The sequence below is a fragment of the Trichophyton verrucosum genome, assembly GCF_000151505.1.
Source record: "Trichophyton verrucosum HKI 0517 chromosome Unknown contig01170_1.f1.exp, whole genome shotgun sequence".
Taxonomy (NCBI): domain Eukaryota; kingdom Fungi; phylum Ascomycota; class Eurotiomycetes; order Onygenales; family Arthrodermataceae; genus Trichophyton; species Trichophyton verrucosum.
This window is the reverse complement of record NW_003315153.1, coordinates 100630-115133: the sequence shown is the minus strand read 5'-3', so window position 1 is coordinate 115133 and position 14504 is coordinate 100630. Positions and strand designations below refer to the sequence as shown.

General features: G+C 50.7%; 4 protein-coding genes across 4 annotated transcripts; 2 read left to right on the top strand and 2 right to left on the bottom strand.

Moving 5' to 3' along the window:
* Positions 1–1104: 1104 nt before the first annotated feature.
* TRV_07856 (uncharacterized protein) lies at positions 1105–3405 on the bottom strand (the record flags this gene model as incomplete). Its single annotated transcript, XM_003018114.1, has 3 exons — positions 1105–2802; positions 2980–3121; positions 3188–3405. The coding sequence occupies 3 exons, from the start codon at positions 3403–3405 to the stop codon at positions 1105–1107; spliced, it is 2058 nt and encodes a 685-aa protein (XP_003018160.1).
* A 160-nt stretch (positions 3406–3565) lies between these two features.
* Positions 3566–5956, top strand: TRV_07855 (uncharacterized protein; the record flags this gene model as incomplete). Its single annotated transcript, XM_003018113.1, has 2 exons — positions 3566–3901; positions 3962–5956. The coding sequence occupies 2 exons, from the start codon at positions 3566–3568 to the stop codon at positions 5954–5956; spliced, it is 2331 nt and encodes a 776-aa protein (XP_003018159.1).
* Positions 5957–8386: 2430 nt separating this feature from the next.
* TRV_07854 (uncharacterized protein) lies at positions 8387–9325 on the top strand (the record flags this gene model as incomplete). Its single annotated transcript, XM_003018112.1, has 3 exons — positions 8387–8463; positions 8525–8611; positions 8677–9325. The coding sequence occupies 3 exons, from the start codon at positions 8387–8389 to the stop codon at positions 9323–9325; spliced, it is 813 nt and encodes a 270-aa protein (XP_003018158.1).
* A 264-nt stretch (positions 9326–9589) lies between these two features.
* Positions 9590–14276, bottom strand: TRV_07853 (uncharacterized protein; the record flags this gene model as incomplete). Its single annotated transcript, XM_003018111.1, is given in 12 exon segments — positions 9590–9979; positions 10152–10495; positions 10558–10698; positions 10756–10921; positions 10941–11107; positions 11158–11703; positions 11759–11890; positions 11938–13127; positions 13237–13448; positions 13501–13961; positions 14038–14116; positions 14187–14276. 12 exon segments carry the CDS (start codon positions 14274–14276, stop codon positions 9590–9592), a joined length of 3918 nt encoding a protein of 1305 aa, XP_003018157.1.
* Positions 14277–14504: the final 228 nt, after the last annotated feature.

Genomic DNA, 14504 nt, shown 5'->3' with positions numbered 1-14504 from the left:
AAAATGCCAAGTTCAAATCATGACCAGCATAACTAGTTATCTGCCTTCTCCCTCGGATGAAATAGGGAGATAAGAACGCCTTTCTCTGAAGCGCTGTAAAACGGTACTCGGTTAGATGGAACAGCCAAAGAAAACCCAACAATCTTGATGGGAGCGGATTAACTTAGCATAACGTACCTGAATCCATGTCTCTGCCCACGGCTTGACTGCAGCCCAGGCTAACAAACTCGCAGTTGCAATGATGAATATGAAAACAACAGCCTTGTCTTTATTTGAATCTCGCTCTAGATGTTCAATCTTAACGTTAGCAGATGCTCCACCAACCCGCCACCACGCCTTGTTATCTATCCTCTACCGTAACACTCACGGAAACAAGTCGTAAAAACATTCTCTTCTACTGCACCCTTGCATTTCGGCAAATGCTGGTCTAGGCAGAACCGTCTATTGCAATCATTACAGCTTCGTCCCCCATGGTCTTTCGCCTCGTCGTCTCCCTCGCCACTATCCGGCGTGGGCAACTTCACCACCCCATTGTCTCGGCCGCTGATGAAGTCTCGAAAGGACAGTGTATCTGGTGACCGTGGATCTAGCGGTGCAACTGAGCCTGGCGGGCCGAGAGGTATGATAGTGCTGTTTGTCCAGCAAGTGCACTTGCAGAAGGATGTTGGTTCTATAGGCAGATGAATTGCTGGTTAGTCTGTCGGTTCGGATGGAGATGATACGAGGCGAGAGAGGAGCTGACGTACTGCCTGCGGAAACAAGGGAGAGCAACGGCACGATGAAGAGCAGCAACACCTGGAGCCGGAATCCTCGCAGTATCATGGTCGCAGATGTTTGGCTGGTTTTATCCTGCTGTTCATGTCGTTCTTTCGCCCTTGAAGAGGCCGCGAGTTGCGGTAAATGCGACGGATGAGGTGATGCTTATGTAATATCTTATCTTATCAGTTAAGCTGACGATGGACGAGCGGAAGAAAAGACGACGATGAACAGCGGCCTACATGAGATAAAAGAAGATGAATGAGGGATCAGGGGTGGAATTCAGTGTAGTTGGCGTAGTTGGTGTAGTTGGTGTAGTTGTTTAATTCATGCGTCGTGGTATCTATGCTATTTTCTGCCCCGGGAACTATGGCTCCTGTTCTCCCTCTGGCGCCTCTCCTTGCCTGCCTCCCTTCTCCTCCGTTTCCATGCTCGATTGTTATCTCCTCTATTCTCCCAGAACCACTGAGCAAACTCGCTGTCTTCCGCAGCTTCCTTTCCACGCTTAGCACCGGGCTTGGTGGGTGAAGAAGGCAGCTCCCTCTCAGCAGAGGGCGTATCCAGCCCGTCATCGTCATCATGTAAATCATTCACGTTAGAGTCCTCTCCCCAGAAAGTGATCTTCGTAGGGAGTGCAGTATCCGGTGTGGGAGCCAGACTCCGCATAGACCGGGACTGCAGGTCTTGTACGGTAAAGGGAGTCTGCGGCTCAGTATATAGCTTGTCACGAGCCTCGTCCTCACTGCCAGAGTCCTCTGCGTTGCCGAAAAAGCTGAACTGGGTGTCGATAGTCAGCTGGGGGTTTGGGATTGAGATGTTAGACGGCTTGGGGCGCTTGAACAGTGCTTCTAGCGGGTGGACTTTGGGGGTATCTTTATTTTCTTCAACGGTTGGGGCTGGAGTTTCCTGCTCGACAGCCTCTGGTTTCTCGGTTTCCGACTCTTCAGAGCTAGATGTTCCAGTGCTTGAAGTGTCGGAACCGTCTTCTTCCTCCTCCTCCTCCTCCTTGTCATCAGACTCCGATTCAGACGAGCTATCTGACCCTTCTGAGCTGGTGTAGTCCTCGCTGCTGGAGGATTCGGCCGCTGAAGACTCGGATTCATCACTAGCAGCCGGTGACTCTCCTCTCTTCTTCGTATCTGACTTGGATATCTGCTTGGGCACTACAGACGTCGTCTGAACTGGTCTCTCCCTCTTCTTTGGCGGCTCCTCCTTGACATTGCCCTCCCGGTCTACCCATCCTTTCCCTTCAACGTACTCTCCCGTAAGCTTCGAAGGGGCCACATTCTCTCCTGTCTTGATAAAGCTTGGATGCTTGACTGTCTGTTTAAACTCGTGGACCGTCACAGATTCAGCTCCTCCCTTCTTCTTCTTCTTCTTGCTCGAGTCTGACTTGGTCTTTGCCGACTTGTTCGCCGGCGGCACGGTGCGGAACAAGCACTCTGAGCCACTCGAGTACTTTGACGGCTGCTTGCTCTTCTTCGCCTTCTTCGAGTCCTCGTCCTTGTCCTTCTTTTTCGATCTGCCCGAAGAGGAACGAGGCTCAGTCCATCCTCGCATTACTTTCCGCGACGCCGGCAGCTCGTAGCCCTCGATAACGTGGTCAATGGCCCTCCGCTTGAGAGCCACGCCCTTGTCTGGCCCCGTGGACGGTGCTCTGACCTCTGGCTCAGCGTGCAATGGGCTGCTGGGGGCCGGTCTGGCCGCTTCTATCTTCAGCTTCCTGCCCTTGAGAAATGCGCCGTTGAGCTTCCTGGTGAGCTTCTCTGCCTCGGCCTTGGGGAGACTGACGAACCCGTAGTTGTTCTCCGGGTGCGTCTCTATCGTATGCAGCGAGATATCAGTGGCAAGCGGGCGTATCGAGGGCTGCAGCACTGTCTCGAGGATCGCGGCGTCTAGAGGCGTGATGTGCAGGCGTTTAACTGCGTCCGACATCCGCCCTGGTCGAATCTCTCTGCCACCGGCCGTTTCTTTTCTGCCCTCCCGAAGCCTCCTGGTCCTCCTCAGCACGCTGCTCCGAGTCTCTTCTGCTCGTCGTGGTGTGTCCTAAACGTCGGTTGCTGCAGTTTGGCGCTGTGAAGTCCTAGGAAGTTGGAAGAAGCAATTCACATGAAGCGACCTTTTTTTTTTTTTTTTTTTTTTTTTTTTTTACTTTTCCCGCCAAGCTCGTGACCTCCAAAGCGCCAAAAACCTCGAATTCTCCGGGCGAGCCGTCTCACTCACAGAGAGAGCGTCGACCAACCTCAACTCCTCGCACTGCACGGCAGCTCTGCATCCGCCAACATCCAGCAGCCGGCAGAGAGCAAGGCACTGTCCGTCTGCGTTGCTGCGTCCTACGTCTAGCTGAGCTGGCCGTCTCTCCGCCCTACTCGCGCAGGCCGCTTGTCGACGTTGGTGCAGGGAGGTACTTGGACAGCTCGTAACTAACTACCGGACCCCCAGAGCAAGGCGAGCAAGGGAGAGACAGAGATACACGACGGCCATCCCACCCCCCAACAGGTCAAGGAGCTGGAGCAGGAGAGAAGAGACCTTGAGAGAGATGCAAACCAGCGTCTCCCGGCTGATACGGACCGTGCCGGATACCTTCTTCGCCTCCTGATACGCCTCCTCGTTCGCATGGCAACCGGTCTCCCGTTGGGAACAACGCATCGCCTGCAGCCTCCGTTGCCGTTCGACCTATCCTCGAGACACTGTTAATGCCGCTTTGGACACTCTGATATACGTACATCTGCTCGATTCACTCGGAAATCACCTATTCTTGACCGCCGCGAAATAAATCAAAACAAACCTCTGTTCTCTATCCATCAGGATGGGAAACGCAGCTACAAAAGAAGCCAGGCCTTCGGGCCTCAGGCATGGACAGTCGCGCACATACCATGACACAGATTCTTCTCATAGTAGAGGCGCACAGGAGCGGTCGTTCCTTGGTTTATCAGGAAATGACAGAGGCACATCGTCATCAGAACCCCGGCGGGAGACAAGACAGGAAAGGGAAGCTCGAAAGCGTGAAAAAGAACGAGCAGCAAGGATAAAGGAGAGAGAACGGAGTATGAAGACAGAACATGTTGACGGTGGCTATCTCGTTACTCAGGGTGTCTATGTTGGCACAGAGGACTTCAACAAACCTATTGTCCGGCAGCTGATGGTATGATAAATATGCCCTCTCCAGCATCTATCTACTTGTATGGCTGACAATCGATTGTAGATCGAGCGGCGAATTGCTCCATTTTGGAGAGGTTTACAGGACTTCTCAACTTCCTGGGCAGAACATCAGATCATGGCTGCTGCTCGAGGCCTACCTATACCCCCGGCAGACGAAGTCCCTCCAGAACTCGAGTACAAGGCACCGCCTCCAGCATCCCAGGAAGACCGGCAGAATGATAAATTCCTGAACACACTTACCGTTCCAATAGCCTCTAGGTCTCAATCCTTCAACTCTGACAGCTCAGCTGGCGCACGGAAGACTCCTCCCCAGCCGCAATCCCCGGCCGGCACAAACCCATCTGGGTCACAGCTATTCAGAGGACGAGCTAAGACCCTGGCATCGTTAACTACTTCATCCAAGTCGAATTCAAACATGGCACCGCGAGAAATCCAACTCCCGCACGATCCATTTGTGAACGGCCAGCCAATCGAAGTTTACCTCTACAAGGACCCCATGGAATGTCCGATCTGCTTCCTCTATTACCCGCCATACCTCAACAAAACCAGGTGCTGTGACCAGCCTATCTGCTCAGAATGCTTCGTACAGATCAAACGGGCAGATCCACACCCACCTGAACACGAGCAGCTAGGAGCAAACCCGTCCCGGGACGCTGAGTCACAAACAAACGAGTCTGAACACCAACTTGTAACCGAACCTGCTGCCTGCCCCTTTTGCGTGCAGCCTGAGTTTGGTGTAACATACGCGCAACCCCCGTTCCGCCGTGGTCTCGCTTATGCCCCAGGACATGGTGGTCATCACCTGGGAGCAGTGGCTTCGCCAATGTCGTCGTCAAGCTCGTTGAACTCCGCGAATGCAAGCCCCGGTACGACTACGACACGACGACGTGCCACCTCCTTATCTGCGGATGCACCGGGAGTCATCACCACTGATAAGATTCGTCCCGACTGGGCGCAAAAGCTAGCTACAGCTCGAGCAAATGCCGCAAGACGATCAGCCGCTGCCACCGCTCTGCATACTGCAGCATATCTAATGAACAATAACAACAACAATAATAGCACATCTAGTTCGAATGGTGAGTCTAGAAACCTGGCAAATATTGGGAGACGAGCTCTCCTACGCCGAGGCACTGGTAACGACAGCCCTACTAGCCGGAGCAACTCCACCCATGTCAATGCCTTTGCTTATCTAGCCGAGAGGCGCGCAACCGAGCGTATCGATGGCGAGGAGCAATCCAATAATAACTCTGCAAGGGGTACATCAAGACGAGAACGGAGCAGAGCGGAAGAGATAGAAGAAATGATGATAATGGAAGCCATCCGCCTCAGTCTTACAACGGAGGAAGAAAGACGGAAGAAGGAAGAGAAAGAGGCGAAGAAAGAAGCGAAGAAACGTGAGAAGGAAGCTAAAAGGGCTGGAAAGTCTGCAGCTCAGAATGAAGAATCCTCCAGCACCAATGAAAGCAGCAGTTCTACTACCGGCCCTACTTCCACTGATGCAGGGCTTCCAGAAAACGTCTCCTTGCAGGATAAAGGTAAAGGCATAGCTCGCCCGGCTCCAGCTCCGGTTCCAGCTCCAGCTGAACAAGGGGAAGCGTCATCTTCATCTCAGGCGACTGAACAACCACCTAAATTAACCCTCAACACCCCCCTTGCTGGCGAATCCTCCGCGCATGCAGGAGCGTCTCCCTCACCTCGACCACATCCACGCTCCCATTCCAGCGCCTCATCATCCGACATATCACTGGTTGAATCCGCATTCGACGACCAAAAGGACACTGGCACTCCCAACGGTTCGAACCCCAACATTGACGCTGTGTTTAATTTCCGCAGCCTCGCAGCCATGGTCGGTGATGCAGAGAACGAAAGAACCGAGACTTCCAGCCAGCCGGTCCCAATTCCCGCCAGCGGTCAGGCTAGCGACTCCGGGAACTGTGACCCTCAACGCGAAAGCTCAAAGGGCCAAGATCCCCCCTACGAAGGGAAAGAAGCTCAGTCGCAGTCCACGGAGATCTCCTCCCAGTCTCCCATCAGCTAGACGCGGGTGTTTATACAACAGAACTTATATACACGGCAAGACCTCGACTTCGAGGGGGTTGATTTCTGCCCGACTCTCCTTTTCCCCGGGTGACATTCGTCGAACCCCGTTTTGTTTTTTTCCTTTGTTGTGATCGTGATGGGTGGATGGTAACTATGAGACTGGTATCAGGGGAGCACTGTGCACTTTTTTTTGATCAAGGATAAATTGCATAGCTCTGTCTATGGAGTTCACGGTTGGAAACTCAGTGTCATTCTCTGTCTATTGGGTAGGATTTTGATCTTTTTCTTCTTTTATTCTCTTTTTTTATTGTTTAAAATTGTTTTATTGCACTCACTGGCTTTCGCTGCCGGACTCCTTTTTTAATTCTTGACTCTTTTTTGTATAGATACGTTCTTCTAGCATTGCAAAGGCCTCTTTACTCGATGGACTTTCTACATCATTCACCTGGTGGTTGTCTGAATATATATAACTATAGCACCTGTCAACCCGATTCGAAAGCCAACTGGCCCGTTATATGAACCGATTACATGCCAGGGATGTGATATAGCTGTATTCGCCGGGCCCAAGACCCCCCATATGTCACCGTTGCTACCCTGATACAGGGTGACGCCGTCTGTCTCGCTCCAAAGGGATGGCTGGTAAGATCACCACTTATGCAGCCAAGATCAGAATAACTCGTTTCCTACTTCTTCCTCTTCGAAGAAACGGTAAACAAAAGGGCAGCTCGGGCTCCTGTTCGTTTACCTGCCTTTACCCGCCGCCGTCAGCTGCTATAAGAAGTTCAACGAGGACAGCCGGTGCCTAAATATATATACATATTCACTCAACCGTTGCGGGCCTACGATATGTCGCCGGGACTGAACGTCGGATCACCAGGCAGCGCCACCGACGAAGCTGCAGAGACCGAGGCCGCGCGAGCATCTCAGTCGATGTCGTCGCCGTCGCTGTCTCGAAGTGCCTCCAGAGCGATGAGGCCTCCTCTGATGCCGCATTCGACCGCCTCGTCCAGCGGCAGTGTGCAGGGCGACAACACGGGCGTTGGTGGCGGGCCGGGTGGGTGTCTCTGGCTACCTTACTTACTTCTCCCCCCCTGACAAGCGTAAACAAGATAGTTAACTAACATGCAACAATAATACAGGCCCGCTGCGTCATCCCAGGCCCATGACTATATCGGACATCCATCTAGAGCTGGAGAAAGAGCAAGAGGCAGTGGTACGCATCTACCGTCGCCGCCCCATGGGCCGTGTTAGCGAGCAATAGCATACCAACCAAGACACAACTCGGCAGGTAAACCGTCTCACGCGAGAGCTTTCTCTTCTGCGTGCCCAGACAGCATCCGTCGCATCAACGGCATCGTCTACGTCCACGAACGTCAACGACCAGGCCGACGGGGCACCGTACAGCGCCGTAGCCTCCCCCCGAGCAACGTCAACCTCCCGCCATAGATCATCGTCGACTCTTAGCTCCCGAAGCATCGGCGGATCGAGCTATGTGCCCGGCAGCGCCGTTGCAGCGCTGACAAGCGTCGTCCCGTCGCGAGACACCGGAGCATCGTCCTCACGCCAATCAATGGACTTCCAGCGCCCGAGTGCTAGCCGTGAAGCGTCTGGATCGTTCCCCCGCCTGCCAGAAATGGCGTCTCCGCCGCTACATTCACCACATAGCTTGGAGGAGTCGGCAATGCGAGCTCACCGTCGGTCGGAGTCTGTCTCGAGCACGACTCGGTACGAAGAGGCTGCGCGGCACCGAGCCGAGCTGGAAGTGGTCAAGCGGGAGAACGAGAGTCTGAGACGGCGGGTTCGCGAGCTCGAGAAGATTCTGCGCGAGCGTCGTAACTAACGTGTAGCTTCGAGGCGAGGCGGGTTGTCAGGCCAGGGACAAGGATGCTGCTAGACCGGGACGTGATATTCCGTAGACATGGGCTGATTTTCAAGAGACAGGGTTTCTTTTTGTGCGTTCTCAGTGTATTTTCAGTGGCCACCTTATGGGCCAGCAGTAGCAATTGACCAGTATCGTCACTCTTCCCTCTGCCCCTGGCTATAGCCACGCCGTCCCAAGTGATATTTCAGGACAATAACAACCACTCGACGGTAATATAATAATAACAACAACAATAATAATAGCCGCCCGCACCGCCTCGTTTCACATGGAAAAAGCGAACGTCATAGGTGGCTCGTGCGGTGCGACGTCACTTGTGGCGCAGGCGGTGACTTTTTCTGCCCCGCGCGCTTGTTTTCTGCGGGCGCTTCGACTATAAAAAAGACAACAACAGCAGCAGAAGCAGAGAAGAAGAAGAAGAAGAGAAGAAGAGAAAGAAGAGGATTATATCAGATATTCTTACGCTGGGAATACCTTGACTCGACGCTGTTTAGCCTTGAATACGCCTGAATATACCTGGTTACTAGTTACTGCTACTCTCGACTCAATATGTCTTCTACTGTGCATGTGGCGAACATCTCGTCCAAGACCTCCGAGAAGGAAGTCAGAGATTTCTTCAGCTTCTGGTAAGTCGGGGTGAGAAGACGCTGTCTCTTACGGGTCAATGCTAACGGGCTTCCTGCTTAGTGGAAAAATCACCTCGTTGTCGCTCACCCCAAGCAGCGGGGACGCTGAAGCAACCCAGTCGGCAACCGTCACATTCGAGAAGGAGACGTAAGATATTACCCACAATTCCCCCAAGTAAAACATGATAAAATACTAACAAGGGTACTGGATAGTGCCGCTAAGACTGCCCTCCTGCTGGACCAGACACAACTCGGCCCCTCTGCCGTCAAAGTCACTGCTGCACCAAGCATCGACGACCTAGCCGGTGAAAAGGCTACCACTGCTCACGGAGCCAGAGATGAAGCCAGCAACCATCTTGAGCAGGAAGACAAGCCACGCTCTCGAATCGTTGCAGAGTACCTCGCCCATGGCTACGCCATCAGCGACCAGGCCATCGAGAAGGCTATCAGTTTGGACAAGACTCACGGCATCTCTGCTCGATTCAACGCGGTCCTGAAGAACTTTGACTCAAAGTACCATGCTACCGATAAGGCCAAGGGCATAGATGAGAGCTACGGCATCTCTGATAAGGCTACTAGCGGCTGGCGTGGACTCAGCTCCTACTTCGAGAAGGCCCTAGATACTCCCACCGGCCGCAAGATCAGAGCGTTCTACCTCCAGAGCGACAAGCAGGTCAGAGACATCCATAACGAGGCCCGTCGTCTCGCGGACCTGAAGCATGCTTCTTCTCCGTCCCCTGAATCAGCCATGGGACAGACAGCACAGACTACTGAGGGTGCCCCAACTGCCCCCACGGGCGTCCCGGTCGGAGACCCCTCTGCTCCCAAAACCGTCCCAGGAACCGCCGCCGAGACCAAGTAGTCGGCAGCTCATCTTATCCTTCTTATCCCCACATTTGTTATTTTCTTCTCGGCTATGCTTGTTTTATATCCTTATAAATATGTTCACTTCTGTGCCTAGTTATGATATTTATGATATCTAATGAAAATACCAGTATCGTTCCAGTGAGCGATTTATCATGAATCAATTAATTGCTATACATGACTGCAGTTTTTCCATTCACCATCGTTCACCATAGTTACTGATTCCCCCCTCATCCATTGCAGTAATCCGTAGAATCAGAAATTAATAGCCCGAAGATCCCAGCCCGTGAAAATCTTCGCTCAGTCTCCTGTGCTTCAACTGCGATGTCTCTGCGAGAGGATGCACCGGGTTGCTCTCCAGCCCTGTCACACCTGGATCTTTGCCGTGTGGATCGGACGGGTTATCGATCGAAGACGTTCCATGGCTTGGTTGCTCTGCTTTGCCAGACCATGTTGGGATATCGCCTTGCTGGCTTCCGCCCTGTCTCGATGGAGGAGGAGACTGACGGCCTGACTTTGGAGCGGACATGTTTTGGTTTGCTTTGCTTCTGGTTTGTTTGAGAGCTCGATATTTGGCGTGGCAAGTATTTATGTCGATGTAATATATCAGGTTGATATCAGATATATGTATGGTTGATTGTTCTCTCTCTTTCTTTTGACCGAGATGTCAAAAACTTCAACATCATCAAGAAAAAGCCCCCAATATATAACCATCCATCATATCTATATCCTTGATTTTTACCCGTATGACGTCAGTAGGTATATCAGTTCGTTCGGAGAGCAAAGACGTCTCGCCACGTAACTGGTACCTAGTCCCTATGTACCTTTTCCATGGATACGAGCCCAGTAGCACCAGGATACATACATCTTCCTCCTTGTAGGATATGCTTGCAAAGATCTACGTAAAAGAAGCAGATAAATATGTCATCATATTTGAGTGCACTGACAAGGAGAAAAAAGCTAACTGGACATTTAGTCCTGGGATATAAAAAAAAAAAAGGAGTAGCAAACGGACAACAAGCAATGGTAAACCACCCCAAATCTAAAATGGGAACGAATGGGAAAAAAGGGCCGAATAAAGTAAAAACAGTCTTATCATTTTTTTTTATTTTTGTGTTTGGTTGGTTATATTTCAATTTTCTCGTTGGTTGGCTGAAGAGAGTGAATTCTTTTTCGCAAAAATCATTAACATTAGATAGATACCTACTTTAGTTTTCCAATCTTAAGAACCACCGTTTGCCTTATCTGCTTTCTCGGCTGTCATTGCTATTTTGGTAGCTTCGTTGATCACACCTTGGATTATTTGCTGTTCCTCGGGGTTCAAAATTTTGGTCAAGTTCTCGTATAAGTGTGGTTGTTCTTGTTGAAGGTCTGCGGAGGTATGTGGTTAGCGTGCACGGTGGAGCAAACAGGTAGGGGGTAACGTACTCATTAACACATCCTTGAATAAGCCATATGGTTCAACCTTGTCAAACGGTGACTCCGGCAAGCTAGCTTCATATAGATCGTCCTCCTCCTCATCGTCAGGAACTTGGCCGATTTTCAGGGCCTGCATCGGATTGTTAGTATTCAAGCACATGGTGGAATACATACCCTGTCTTAAGGGAGCATACCTCTTGGTGCAGGAATTCAATGTAGGCAGAGCTTTCATCAGTCACGTCAATTTCCGGACCTTCAGATGCATCTTGTTCAGACCATTCCACATCCCGACCACTCCAATCATTGTCTCCATCATCATCTTCATACGGGAGATCTGCATCTTTGGCTGCTTCGTCTCGCACTACACACACATTAGTCCCGCACTGCATGTAATATATCCATAACACTCACACTTAATTGCATTTGGCAAAGTCTGGAAGAGACGAGTAACACCCTGGAGAAGACGTGGCCATCCTGGCTGGATGCTAGCTGGAACATCTTCGGCTCTAAGAGTCAAAAGTGCAGAAATGGCCACAATTGACAGCTTCTTGTCATGAACACGCTTGAAGTTGTCAATGTTGGAGAACCAGGTGCTGAAAAACTTGTTCGTCCACTGGCCGCCTTCTAGAACCTGGAGTGAGAGGCCGGGGTTATAGTAGATGGCGTTGATGACCATCTCCATAAGGTGAATCAGGTATGACTTGGTTTGGGTTTCTTCATTGCTCAAACCCTGCATGGCCAGGCTGATGAAGACAGGAATATATTGGTCTGCATGACCGCGGAGATTTAGCATGATAGTCTCTGCAAGCTTACAGCCGCAAATTCTATCTACACCACCGCTCTTTTCATCTCGGAAAATGTCCTCTACCATACTAACGACAGCCGCGAGATATTCTGGGTTCTGAGCCAAGGTGGCGGCACCATAGGTCACGAAGTTGTCCAGGGCAGGTAGCATATCTAACGTGGGAAGGTGAGCAATGAACAGAATATTAAGGATAACGGATATACAAACCTTCGAGGTAAAGCTCCGCACCAGCCTTGAAAGTCTTGTGTATAAGCACAAATGCCTGCCACATGCTGGGAGAGATGGACTTGGCAGTAAACGTGCAGGAGTCGATGATCTCAAAGATCTCGTTGTAAAGATCTACGAAAGTTAGCTATTGTTTCAGTCTCATTGAAGGAAATACTCACCGAAGAGCTTGTTCTCCAATGTGATTGTAATCACAGGCATGAGAACGCTTTCAAGGTGCAAAAGAACATCCGGGGTGCTCTCAAGGGTGAGTATCAAAGTACCAATAGTCTGCAACACACCGATTGCCGTAATACTCTTGTCATCCAGCAGATCACCGTACATATCGTCCTCAGGCTTACTTGACTTTCTCTCAAGGAGACCTTGGACAATACGCATATAGGTGTCCCTAAGCTGCTCGCACAAGGCGACGGCGAAAGGCGTAAGTTCGGCGGAAAAGACCTCAACAAAATCTTCCATGACATTTGTAAGAGCATCGACATCGACTTCATTTGCGAGTTTTAGGAGCTGTTGCATAATTTGAGGAATATTTGTTCGCATCGAAGAGCGGATGATGCTATGACGGATCAATGGTTGAAGAGAAAGGGCGGCCTCCACTCTTACAGGCAGATCAGGATCAGCAAGACAGTCGAGAATGTTGCGGTAAATTGTCATGAGGTTGTTAGGATCCTTGAAGTCCAGCTGCTCGAACTTCTCCAAGACATCACAGGCTCGTGCTCGTAGATATCCGTGTGGACTACGGAATTCGGGAAAAACATGGCGGACAAAGAAGTACTCCACTTGATCTGCGATGGGGCTCTTTTTCCCCAGTATAACAGAGGAAAGGGTTCCGATCATCCGAAGAGCACCCTCCTTTTCTCTCGGGAGCTTCTGCCCATCGGGCGCAGCTTCATACTTGCTGACGATTCCATTCACGAAGGTAAGGATAGAAAACGTTTGCTTCTTCCTTGTCTTTGTCAAGGATACCAGGAAGTTTGTAGCGGCGACTCCTGGAACAGTGGCCTCCTCGTAGACGTTCAGCTTTCGATGCAAATACTCCGATGGATCAGTCTCAAACATTTCGATATCCTCGTCTGATAAACATAAGATAGGGAAAATGAAGTGAGCTAGGAGGTTATCCATATGAGGCTTGAGGATCTCCCAGGTGACCTTTGGCTTGATACATTCCTGGAGGTAGATAAGGGTATAGGACAGGGAGGGTCTGCTCAACCATTGGCCCTTGGAGACCCATTTGTCTATTTCCTGAAGATATCCATTCAAGATCTCGGGAGCAAAAGTGGTGATAAAGGTCTTTGCAAATTCAATGTACTCCGGGCCACTTGATTTTGAAATTGCAGAAGGGTTACCATAGCTAGATATTATGGTTAGCAGGACATACGAGTCACGAGTTGGCGCAAAATAATCGAAAAGGGGTAGCCCAATTATATCGAAAGATCATGCTCATGATCTCCTTAACATACCGAATGAACAGGCGGTTCAGATTGGCGTACGACCACTTCTTGCACTTCCACCAGTGGGACTGTTCTCGTTCATCTGTATCGTCTTGCATAGAATTTGCTGGGGGCACCTTTCCTATTACTCTTAAGAACAAGGTACACCAACCGACCGTTGCCTGCTGAGTAGTAAGGGCGATGGGAAGTTCAAACTTCGACGTTGTTAGCCAAGAACGGCCCTGCACCCGAGACAAGGGCAATAAATAGAAAGAAAGAAAATAAACGACATACATATATAGCATTTTTGAAGGCCTTGATGACAGTTCTTAGCATCTCTCCGGCCTCAACACTCTCCTCATCAATGAGACGAGTTCCAATATTCAACAGCTGAGGAAACGAGATTTCAACAATCTTATCAAAATCGCCTCGCATCTCACCGCCCTTGAATCGATAAACCCTACATATCGCCAGGAGACACTGCAGACCAGCAAAAACAGAGTTGGCATCGTTTCCATTCAACAGCTGAAGCATTATGTCGATATAATCCGGCCATTTTTCAGGGAAATCGAATTGTAGAATTTTGGAGAGTATGGGGATCAACTGAACCCGGATATTAGGAGGCGACGAAGCGAGAACGGGAATAAGTCGGTTGCGCAATGATGGTCTCTCGTCCTCAGGTATCGACTTGTATATCGAGTGTTCTTCCTCCGGCGCCCATCCTCGAGTGATCCTATTCTTCAGATATACAACCGCTGCGCAACACGGTGTTAGCCTTGATCCTCATCCGACCAAGCAAGGAATTGCCCGGATCTGGTGATGCATCCTTACTCGAGAGTCGAACTGCCGGATCCTGCTCGGCTTCGAGAATATCAATAAGGGCGTTCGGGAAGCCCGGCTGGTTCTCTGCCTAAAAAATACGTGGGTTACAGGTTAGCTGTCAATTCAGCAAACAACACGCCCCAGCACCCAGCACACACATATTTCAAGTCCAACTCAGCCTGTCTCCTGGTATCTCCATTGCTGTCAAGGGTCGACTTTATACGGTCCCTGAGAGTAGCGACATCCATTGCGCGCAACCTGGTCCAACGTCTTTTTTTATAAGAAAAAAAAAAAAAAAGGTAACCCCTAGTGCCGTATACGCACGATCAGGTAGACTCGACGAGGGGCTACGCAGTCCCACTGGGCTCGAGCAAACGGCGTCCGAGCAAAGCAGCCGGGGGATATAAGGGCTGGTAGCGGTGCGGGTGCGGTAGCCTGGCTCTTGTATATATCTCAGCGTCTCTCCTCGCTTCTGA